Raw genomic sequence first — 12,016 nt, forward strand, 5'->3', positions numbered from 1 at the left:
TCTCCTTCAACATTGTCAAACCTCCAGCTTCTTCTCTGAGTTTTTTTTTCTCTGTGCTGGACACAGGCCTGGGACTCATCCTAGACTCAATCCCTGGCTCTGCCACAGGGATTCTGTCTGGGCAGGACCAGGCCACTGTGTCAGCTGTAAGACGGCGACAACATACTTTTTATCCTGCCGCATTATCTGATCTTTCCTGCTTGTAACTGCTGTGAAGATCTGTGTGCACCTAGTACAACTGGAGGCTTTTGTTATTATCACAGTAGCTCTTTTGATAATAGAAATAAGAGTTTCTTTGTTATAAATTCTCAGCAAATAAAGATATTGGCAACTCCCTGTTTCTGTGCTGTGTTTAATTCAGGGGAGGTGATCAGTTGACCTTCTGTTGTTTAACTGTTGATTTTATGATATTGATTCACTGCATAGTTTTCTCTCTTCCCTTTCAAAAATGTGTTATCTGTTATTTTGTAAAGCAACTAATGGCATTGCTCAGGTGTAAATTTATTCAGATGAATACCTGTGTTTTGCCTAACTATATAATTGATTTGGGAAAAAGCATTCTGTTTATGTGGGAGTTATATTTTCTATGAATTAAACCTGCAAATATGTTACTGTAGCCATATTTTAACGAATCTAAGCATTTGAGTTTTTGACTGGAAGCAAGGAGGTGTTCTGGGAACAGTCGTAGGGCTGCTGGTCCCAGTGATCCCATGACCTCTGTTTTGCTGTCCAAAGCTTTGAGTCACTTTTTGAGCAGCTGACCATTTTCAAAGTCTTCACAAGAGAAAAATGAGAGCTACAAGAAAAAATGGCTCTCAGCCCGAAGAAGGCAGTGCTATATTTTTGTACTTAATGTAGCTGGGAAAGTGTGTGAAGTATGGCTGACTTGTAAGACTATATTTACAGCTTAATTTCTAAAATAGGGGGCTACCATTGTAGTCTGTGTGAGGTCGAGCAAATTGGCACTGTAAGTAAGTTTGCAATCAGGCTCACCTAAGTGAACCGAAGCATTCTTTCTTTCCTGAGAGAGGTCAGTCTCACCTTTGTATAAGATCAGCAGAAATATTTCAGTAAAAACATTGTCTGACCTTCTTGGTATTTTTCTACAAAGGGATAGTTTCTCCAGAGCTCCTAAATCTGTGTTTCTGTCTCTTACTTTTTTCAAAACTTGTATTAGTGTTGATTTCTCTGGTAAAGGTAATATGCGGGATTTTAACGAGGATGGCAGCAGTGTTTTTGTAGGTTCACAATACAAACTTGTTCTTCAGAACCTTGTGGTTTAGCTCCTGTGAGAACCTTTGAGCAGTGGAAGAGAGAACAGTGAAGAGTAAGGGAGAACGTAGTAAAACTAGAGCCAGAAAACCAGAGATCTCAGCTGGTTGTGTGCTCAGCTTTTGTTATGTCAGGGTACGATGGGCACTATAGTGCTGCTGAGCCCTAGGGGTGGGTCCAGAAGCGGCTTGACGCGTTTGTGCAGGGAAATCCTTCTCTTACTCATGAGGACAGGCTTCGGTTTGGAAAAAACTGACAGCTGTGGGCGTTTGCGTGCACTGGCAGGGTGAAGGAGGATTCATGTCTTGCTGAAACGGATCTGAAGAATCAGGCGTCCAACTGCCAAGGGCAACATGTTTGGGGTTTGCATTGTTTGTCTTTATTGTTTTGTTCAAAATGTTGCAAGATACACCTGGCAGGAGCTACCTTTTAAACTCCCACACCTATTAGGGTCCTTCCTTGTTCAAAACGCCAGCGAGCTGCTGTGATGCCTCTGGCTTTTATACAGCTTAGACAGATCTTTTTGCTTGTTTTCTGGCCGAATACCAGTATCATCTGCCACATGTACTCGAAAAGCCCTCAGACAGGAAAGAACGCTATTGAGTCAGAATACTTAAGGTGTAAGTAAGTGATAGAGGTTTGAGGAGTGAAAGCGTGAAGTGCAGGAAAGCGTGAAGCGTACATTTAAGATACTGCAGAAAGAATGGCACCAAAAAGGGGGGTATACAAGGAAGGGCGGGAGGATGACTGTCACAATAAGAAAAAGAATCTCTCATAGGTGTCTTCAGGGCAGTGGTTTCAGTATTTGTTTATACTGCTAAATGCAGGAGGACTGGGGAACGAGCTTGAATTGATCTTCTGTGTGTCCATGGTACTTGCTGCTGCACTCCCTGCTCTGCTCTGGGCTGCTCTCGCCAGCTCTTGGCCAGGCAAATCTGCTGTAGAGGAGGTAGATCTTAGCAGCGTAGGTGTTCTTGAGGCCAGGGTTTGATCTTCACTCTCCCCTGTTACACAGGATAGACATCCTCATAGAGCAGGAGGTGCTGAAACCAGTCAGAAGAGACAGTGACATCACTGGCAAGAGTTGTGGTGGAGAAAGAGGAAAGGTCAAATCTGGAAGATCTTATGAAAGGGCTGGCAACAGACTTGTGTGTGGGTTGAGGTAGATTTGAGTCAAAGATGACACCCACATTAGGGCTCTGACTAGCTAGCAGGGTGGATTTTAGGGTCCTTTGGTAAAAAGGGTGGCAAGGAGGTGGTTATGAAGGTGAGTGACTCAATTTTGGCCATGATGATTTACAGGCAATGATTGGGCAGTGCTGCTGTGTCAGAATAGGTCAATAAAAAAATGTATTTTGCATTTTCTATATATACACTGGAAGAGTGGTGCTGAGTTTTTGCCAGTGGGAGTGGATGCTCATGTTTTGAAATGTAATAGAGTTAATAAGAAGAGTTAAGTTTGTATTCATGATTGCCTTTATTTTCTTCGCATATTTGAGCATAACATCTTGGCCCAAAGCATAATAAAGTTAATGTGACGGTAAGGAGTTGAAGACTGTGTAATAGGAGATGCTATGAATAGTGGCAACATGGTCGAACTTCTTAATTTTTTTAGTTGCCTAGTGTAGTTGTACTGATACTTGTCTCACATTTTGTATTATTTCATAATTTTTATTTTTCTAGTGTTTAAAACACGTAGGTATTCATTTATAACACACTGCTGTGGTATCTTTTTAATGATTGCGTTGCAGATCTTTGTTTAATAGTTAAAATGCTAAATATAGATAAAGCTCAAACACAGTATTTTTATGTCAGCCCATAGAAGCTCCATATCCATCAATTAGTTAAATAGAGATAAGATAATGGTGAAATACCTTAGCTATACAGCTATTGCTTCATATTTAAACACCTCCTAGAATGACTTGAAATAACTGATTTGTTTTGTTTTAAGCTGTAGTGGTGTGGGTGGCTATGCATAAAATTTATTTTCCATACCTTTTTTTTGGTGTGTTTCAGGGGAAGGTCCACCTTGAGCTGAGACTGAGTGAAGTCATAACAGACACCGGTGTCGTCTGCCATAAGCTTGCAACACGGTAGGATTTGAACCGTAACTGCAGAGTTAGGAGCAACACGCTGATTACAGATGGTGTGCAATGCTTCATTTAAGAATAGCTGCAGGAATCAAAGCATTGATTGGACATTGACTGTTCTTAATCAGTGATATCCTAATGAATTTATAGGATGTGAGATTTTTTCATTTTTTCTTCTTCTCTACCTAATTTTCATTCTAAGAGTCTTAAATGTTAAAAAAGCACTTATCCCATTTAGTCATGGCATAAATACTAAAATGACACCAGAGGATAATATTAATGTCCTCCTGATTTGCATTAAGTACCTTACCAGCTCAGTAAATTTGTAGCACAACTTGTGTGGTGACAGAGCATACAGAGCTGACTTAACAAATGAAGGCCTAGCCATCAGTTATTAAAGCATTCTCAGAATCAGCCATCTGATCTCACTCAAACAAATTGAAACCTGGAAGCTGTAGGACTTAGATTGGAGTCAAGATTTCGCTTTCGTCTGAGTCTGGAAGGCCATTGCTCTCTGACCACACCAGAGCTTTTCAGGTGGCTACTTCAGGAGCAGTGGCAGAGCTGGTTGGCTTCTGTCAGGAATCTGCTGTGTATTTGACAGCAAAAGAGCTGTCAAAATCGGAGTGTTGGCATCATACAGTTCTAGCTATTTGGCAATTGTGTCAATAGAAAAAGTGCTTTGCAAGGAAAGTTCTGACCAGCCCTATTTTTAGCCCAGTATTTGACATAATTTTGTTGCTACCTGTGCTGAGGCTTTGTTAATAAGCTGTCGCAGCAGTCTTTACGTCTAGGAGCTCTTAACAAATGCAGGTGTGCCCTGTGGTTGACCTCCATCCTAGGCACACTGTGGATCTGAGGATGTGCTGGGGTATGTGATCCTGCATGCCTGTGCATACACGCTCTAGCCAGCCAGGCTCTCCCAGAGCTCTGCGAGTAGGCACGTTTGACATCTTTCTCTCTGCAGTCTGCTGTGAAGAGGCAGAGTGAGTAACAGGGATAGCCTGGTGCAAGCTGCTGTGTAGGCTCTGAGTTCCAGTGAACTTTATTAACCAGGGCACAATGCTGCTGGAACACGGCTGTACCTCTTTCAGAACAGAAGTTGCTATGTCAGTGTAGCTGTGCACTGCCTGGAGGGCCCGGCCGTCCTTTACCTACTACCTGAGGACTCTCATTGTGCCATTTTCCATTGTGCAGTTTGAGTAGGACCAAGTGATGGTGATCATGTGCATTCTGAGAAACCAGGGTTCAAACCTGCGTCTTCAAAGTCCTAGGCTGGCACCTCCCGTTGAAGTGTGATTTGTATTGCTGTACGTTCTAGGGCTTTGCAGGGGAGGGGGAAATAAAAGGTGAGAAAATAGTTTCTTGTCTTTTTAACCCACTGTATCTCTGCCATGTGAGGTGTGTGTGTAGGACACACAGGACAGTGAGCTTATCCCTAAGCTTGGGCTGTCCTCAGAGCAGGCCTGGAGAATGCTGTGCTCAGAGAGGGAAAAGGAGCACAGTTGTCCTGAGTACCAGGTATTTTTTGCTATGGCCTTTCTGGGGGTGTGTGATGCTCTCCTTAGTGGTATGATACAGAAAGAAAGGCCTTTGTCCATATCCTTCAAACCCTAATTGTGGGTTAAGATAATGATGACTGTGATGCCTGGGACTCTGCGAACATAAACTGGAACATCCTTCCCCTCCACCATGGTCTGTTTGGAATAGTTAGGTAATATACTGAAAGACCTTCAGAAGCATTTGCCTCGCTTTGTTTTGTTCTGAGAGAGTATGCCATGCCACAGCCAGCTTTCTTGTAAAGGTTTTGCCTACAGTTAAATGAGACCTGGTGACATTACAATACCAATGGATTTTTCAGTGAAATTCTTGAAATGCTAGAAATAGGTGTCTGAAAAGGTCCTTCTTAACATGTAACACATGCAGCTTCTTGCTTCATGAAAAGCAATAAGGCAATGACAACTTTAACGCTATGGCAGCGTGCAACATGTTTTTCTACCTTTCTGTTCATTTGACCAGACAGGTTTTAAATCTTCATTACATTTTTTTTGCCTATATGGCCTTGTTTTAAAGCCTGTTTTGTTCACTTTCCACAATGCAGAGAAAATACTTAGATTGGCTTGTAACTGTAACTGTGATTTGCATTCTGTAACTCTGATTTGCAAGGTATTGTTCAGTAAATACGATGTATTAGATGAAATGCCTAGAAAAATCCTGAGGTTTTAACCACTGAATCATAATGTTCAGAGTTTATCTTGATTTAAATCCTGCCCTTGACTTTTAGATAGAAAGCTTGAAAATCAGAGCTGAGGCAAGCTTTTGTCTGCTTAACCCATCTTTCCTGCTGTCGTCTTCTGTTCTCTGGCTGACCTGGGCACTCCGTTTGGCTCGGGCTGGTTTCCACAGTTATTTGTTGAGTCGTGAGAGTAGACCTCAGCAGTTTTATATAAGATAATTGGGAAAGAAAAATATGTCTAGAGTATCTAGTTCTGTTGGTGTAGGTTTTCATGGCAGTGTGTCTTACGAGTGAGAAAGGGAACGGTGAAGTAAAAGGTTCTAGTGCTTAGGCACGTAAGAGAAGAGTGCGATGGCTAAGCAGTGGTCAGCTAAACGTCTCTGTAGCCGGAGTTTGCCAGTCGGAAGAACAGCAGAGGTAGGGGAGGGAGAACCTTTGTTATATGTAGCTCATAAGTGAAGAGCAGAGACTGGGTGTATTATGGGGGTGCAGCCTCTGAGTTTTGGGAAGGTGATCCTGTTGTGGACAGCTCATGAACTTGTTGCAGTGAGCAAGTAAGTTAAGGATGGAAAGCCATGAGCAAGAACGTAGAATCACTTAGAATCATAGAATGGTTTGGGTGGGAAGGGACCTTAAAGACCATCTAGTTCCAACCCCCTGCCATGGGCAGGGACACCTTCCACTAGACCAGGTTGCTCAAAGCCTCATCCAGCCTGGCCTTGAACCCTTCCAGGGATGGGGCATCCACAGCATCTCTGGGCAACCTGTTCCAGTGCCTCACCACCCTCTCTGTGAAGAATTTCTTCCTGATATCTAATCTAAACCTCCCTGTTTTCAATTTGTACCCGTTACCCCTTGTCCTGTCACTACAGGCTCTTGTAAAAAGTCCTCTCCCAGCGCCCTTGTAGGCCCCCTTCAGATACTGGAAAGCTGCAATGAGGTCTCCTCGGAGCCTTCTCTTCTCCAGGCTGAACAAGCCCAATTCTTGCAGCCTTTCGTCATAGGAGAGGTGCTCCAGCCCTCTGATCATCTTCGTGGCCTCCTCTGGACTCGCTCCAAGTGGTCAATATCCTTCTGATATTGAGGGCTCCACAGCTGGACGCAGCACTCCAGGTGGGGTCTCACCAGAGCTTTAATGGAGCTTTTAGCTCCAAAGATAAATGCTACCCTGCAAATGGCCTCATAGATGTACCTGGTTAAACAGTTCAGGTCTGCAAGGAGAACAAAAGCTGCTACCAGTGGGCAGCTGTTTAAAAATACTTGAGAGACACGTTTGTTTTTAAGCCCCAGAATAGCGCTTGTTTTCAAAAACACTTATGCAGGATGAATGAAGACTGGGTCTAATTAGGAAACTTTCTTACCTGTCCAGAAAATAAAGATGAGTTTTCTTACCAGCTTATCCATAGGTTTTTGCCAATGTGCCCTCTGAGCCTGGTCACATTGCTGCCACCTCTGCATTTCAGGAAGCCTCGAAAGCAGCTGGGGCATTGCTGAGCCAGCCTGCAGTTGGTGGAGCACACTGTGAACTGGATGGCCGGAGGGGAAATTTCATCTGAATGAAAGGGCAAATTAAAATTGTGAAGTGCTGAGCTCTTGAACATTAAGTAGTAGATATTTTGCATTATTTTTTGCATTATTTTAAATTGCAAAAGGCTTGTGAGCTTCTTTAGCTTCTGCAGAGGAAACAAAACAAAACAAAAAAATCAGTTTAAAAACTGTTACCTAATAGCTTTTCTTTAGGAAGCATTCAATACTTTCATTGAGCCCTAAACCACTAAGCTGTTGTGCTTCATCAGAGGCCCTAGTCTCTGCCAGCTGCTACAGCACAATCTCCTGGACTGAATCTCTGCAGAACAGATTATGAGGAGGAGCATTAGTGGATTTAGAAGTTGCATTGACAGTACAGATGCAGGCACCACAGTCAAACTTCTTGTGTCCCCCAGTGGCTCCTGCCACCATCCTCTTCATAAACCACAGCTCGTACTTCGGCACCCTCCTCCTGGCAGCTCTGCTGCCTGTGGGCTCCCTCTGTGGAGCTGCTGTGAAACCTGATGGTCGTAGGGACCGGCTTGGGCACAGTTGTCAGCTGGGTGTCCGTAAGTCTCTCGTATCCCTGTTACAGGGCTTTGGGATTCAGGCACTTGGTGTGTCGTATGTTCACGTCCTGCAGAGAGAGCAGGCCTACAGTCTGCTGAGCACAGACGTTCGCCCAGGTGCTTGTCAGATAAGATAACACTTATGGACTTTGCGGCCTGGTACCTTTGGATAACTGCACCTGTACTAACAGCTGTTGTGCCATGTAGTGAGTCATCTTGAGTGCTAGGAAGAAGTAACTCTTGTTCAGAACGTTCTGGCTTCTCCCGTCTCTGTCCTTCGCTCTCAGAAGATCTCCTGTTGTCTTCCTCCATGCTCTTTACAGCCACAGCCTTCCTGGCCCTCTGCACAGCCAGCTGCTGCTTGTTGTGGCTACCAACATCTGGCCTTGTCTTCCATTGGCTGTAAAGTGTCAAGTGGTTTCTTGTCTGTCAGAAATGTCTGTAATTTTATAAATGTTTTAAGGTACTAAGGCCATGGAAAGAAACAGTCAAGACTTTTTCCCATGCTTCCTGCTGCTTGTGTCCATACCCACCCCTTTCTGCTGACATGTGGCTCCTGGCAGCTGCTTGAGCAATGGTGTGTTTTTATTATTATTTTCCCCTTGTGTTTTTTAAGCTGAATCAGGCCGTAACTCTGTGCATCCCAGAAACTGCGCTATTATTTTTCTCTAATGAAGAGGAAAGAAGATGAGCAGCAAAGATCAGGGAAGGATGCTCTATCTACAGCTGTACCAGGTTGAAGTGTTTGAACTAGTGTATAAATGGATTGTGCGTACTCATATTCCATGAATACATGTGAAAAAGTGGCACGTGCTTCTCCCTAAAATTTTCCTGAGCCATCACTTTCCATATACAGATATTCTTCCTGCTTTATAACAGAAATACTCCAAAAGGAGTCCTAGACTTTCTGTAAACCTTTTCCCAACATTGTTGGAGCATCTTCTGCACAGCACACTTGGGTTTGGAACAGAAGGGTGGTTCCCCAGAGGCTTTAAGGCCTCTGGGCTGGCCCAGACAACACTCTCTCATCTTGCAGAGCAACAAAGGCTAGGATCAGCAGATAGTTGCATTTGGATTTATTTAATAAAGAGAAGGGCTCCTGCAGATGACTTTGTAGAAATCTGTAGGCTTCGCTCTGGTTAAGCTACTAGAGGCAACATTTAGAAGCAGTGTTCTGTATTTAGCAAGATGACATCTGACTTCCAGCATGCCTGAAGGAACAGGCCACTGAACTCCTGTTGAAAGTCAGCGTGAACTGGGAGCCTGGCTCCCTGATCTTCCTTTGAGAATTCCAGCATGTGTATGTAATTAGTCACATTGAAATGTCTGTATTTATCCAGTGTCCCCAGCTGCTCCTTCAAGTGTTGTCTTATGTCTTGTCTCTTAGGTTTAAAAAAGCTTGGAAACATCTGCTTTGGAGAGCTCCCCCGCCTCCCCCTCCCCCCCATTCAATCTATATAGCTAAATAATAATATAGCCACTGCTGTTTTTCATATGTAGTAACAGAGTTTTCCAGTAAGCAACTCATGAGTCTACAAACACATCAGCAGTGCTGAAATTTTATGTGATAAATGAAGCATTTCTAGCCCTGGTGTGGACGACATGGCTGTTCTGCATTAATTTATGAATTAAACTTCAGTGTCGTGCAACTCTCTTGAGGGCTCTCCAAGACGCATTCCAACCATGTGGAACAAAGTTAAATGGGCTGTTTGCGAGAGCAGCAGGAAAGGAAACAATAAGGAGATATGACATCCCTAAGATAAACACTTCAGGGGCCATTAAGAGAACAGTGACTGAGCTGTGGGTGTTCAAGAGCTTCAAAAGCCCTTCTGGAGAGGAAGAGGTAAGGAGGAAGATGTCATTTGTCAGGTTTGGTTTAAGCAGAAAGTCTCTGCCTAGGGGTTGGGGTGCTGGGACTTGGCGATGTTCCTCAGCCTTCTCTGCCACATGAGTAGAGCACAGAGCGTAGGGCATGGACTGGGCAGTGTCTGACCCTCCTCTCTGGCTGCTCACGTTACAGATTGGAATTTCCTTGGCCATGAGGTTTGCCGGAAGCGGTATGGGCAGCACATGGCTCGCAGGTTGGCAACCATTGCCCTAAATCAGTCTGACTTTATGTAACTGTTTAAAATTCTCTTATGCAATGTGGTGTTTCTGAGGTTAAGGTTAATGCTCCATTTGGAAAATCTTAGAGAGTCAGCCTCTGTTTTGGTAGTCACAGCTCCTGAAGGGCAAAGCCACATATATCACGTCTAGTCAGAAGGGCTGAGATAATGGTCATCTGTGGTCTAATATAGGCATCCTAATCTAAGAGTAAGAGGAAAACATGATCCCATGTTGTCTGGTGAAGGTCTGCTATGGCCACATGTGACTGCATTTGGAGACACCTTGAAAAACTACAAGAGTGCAGCTAGCCCTTCAATCATGGAATATATTTAAATGCTTTTGTCTAAAATTAAAACATACAAGCATCATCCTTGAGTCATCTGAGAAATAGGCATCCTAATCTAAGAGTAAGAGGAAAACATGATCCCATGTTGTCTGGTGAAGGTCTGCTATGGCCACATGTGACTGCATTTGGAGACACCTTGAAAAACTACAAGAGTGCAGCTAGCCCTTCAATCATGGAATATATTTAAATGCTTTTGTCTAAAATTAAAACATACAAGCATCATCCTTGAGTCATCTGAGAATTCTCCTTTACTAACTAGCTTGTTTCCTGCTTTTCTTGTTTATGTTGGAGCTCATTTACTTTCCTGGAGATAACTATCTTCATCAGGTCCCAGGAATAGGTAAAGAAGCTGTGCAAAAGGTTGGATTAAAGAGAGAACTTGGAAATGCATGGCTATATTGTATCTATGGCGCTGAAGACCAATTTTTGCCTGCTTTCTATCATGGTTCTCCCTCTGATGCTGATAAGAGTAGAAAGCAGGCGTGCAGAAAGGGCAGCCAGCAAACTTTTAGATAACTGCTTTCTGTGCTGTTTTGTGATGTATCTTTTTTTCTGAATGCCATTTTAATGCAGAAAACCTTTGGACCCATTAGCTTGATGTAATTTCTTTAACCTGTCCTAGCATTCCAGTTTAATAGGTGGTGGTGGCGTGTGGTCACTAGTTACTTGTCAGTGTTTGCTCCTCTCGAGGAGGTAGCGCCAGGCTGAAGCTGGCAGTGGGTGCTCTTCTTGTGATGTTACAGGTCTCAGCGCTTTCAGGATGGGTCCCTGAGCCACTCTGCCTCTTGGGTTTGCTGCTTCTGGGTTTAGAGAATGTACATTTATGTGTTGCTTTAGAGAAGTTTCTACTCCGTTGCAGTGACATACATCACACAGCCAGCTTTCAACTTGCTTCAGGGTGAAATGAAGCTTATTTTTCTGCCTGAAATATGAGCTGAATCAGTTAGGAAAAAAGATGGTATTGCTGACTACTAGCAGGTCAGTTTAACGTATCCATCAATCAGGTCACCTCGTAATATTTTGAAAACTTTCGACTTCTGTTTGCTGCTTGTAGGGAATGCTAATAAGGTCATAAAAGTGGTTTTAAGGCTTCGTTTTCAATAAACTCATGCATCTATTAAATGTGTCTCAATCTCCTTTCTCTAGAGAGCATACCCTGCATCAAACTTCGCCTTTTCCTGCAGGATTGCATCTTGGTCGTGCTTTTAATCTTGTGTGTGTTTCATAACAAACTGGTTGGGGAAAATCGCTCAGAGATTAAATCACATAGTATCTGGTATTTTTATCCTGTAGTGCTGCAATACTGTGGGTTTTGGGGAGTAGGGAGTGGAAGAGAGAAGGAATGGATATGTATCTCTGTCCAAGGCTTTAGTATAGTAGTACATGGAACTTTTTTCCTCCCTCCCAGCTCTGGTAACTTTGAGGTTACACTGCCTGCTGTTTAACTAGTTCTCTCCCCTTTGCTTCTCCGTCCTCACCAAAACTTCTCTTGACTGTTTTGTAGCCGAAATCAGGTTTTAATTGCTCACTCTCCATCAAAACTCCCCTTATCTATAAATACCACCTCCTCCTGCTGCCAGATCTTCTACTAAATGAAGTTTCAGTTTCACCATTTTTTTGGTTTTGTAGTCAGTAGTTTCTTGCTGCTTCTCCTCTGTTCATGAAATTCTTTTACTCAAAATGCACCTGGGTCGGGGCAATCCCAAGCACAAGTACAGGCTGGGTGGAGAGTGGATAGAGAGCAGCCCTGAGGAGAAGGACTTGGGGGTACTGGTGGATGAAAAACTGAACATGAGCTGGCAGTGTGCGCTGGCAGCCCAGAAAGCCAACCGTATCCTGGGCTGTATCAGGAGAGGTGTGGGCAGGAGGG

The 12,016-nt window shown here is 43.6% G+C and overlaps 1 protein-coding gene across 1 annotated transcript in view; it reads left to right on the forward strand.

The window, feature by feature from the left end:
* Positions 1–2,533: 2,533 nt before the first annotated feature.
* Positions 2,534–12,016, forward strand: part of LOC104510191 (ras GTPase-activating protein 3) — a gene marked incomplete at its 3' end in the record, with an annotated part of 44,268 nt that continues 34,785 nt past the window's right edge. Inside the window, exons 1-2 of the mRNA XM_010152358.1 lie at positions 2,534–2,539; positions 3,289–3,365. Coding sequence (XP_010150660.1) covers positions 2,534–2,539; positions 3,289–3,365 — 83 coding nt within the window. The remainder of the gene's footprint in view (positions 2,540–3,288; positions 3,366–12,016) is intronic.

Source organism: Eurypyga helias, unplaced genomic scaffold (assembly GCF_000690775.1).
Source record: "Eurypyga helias isolate BGI_N326 unplaced genomic scaffold, ASM69077v1 scaffold16145, whole genome shotgun sequence".
In the NCBI taxonomy this organism is placed as follows: Eukaryota; Metazoa; Chordata; class Aves; order Eurypygiformes; family Eurypygidae; genus Eurypyga; species Eurypyga helias.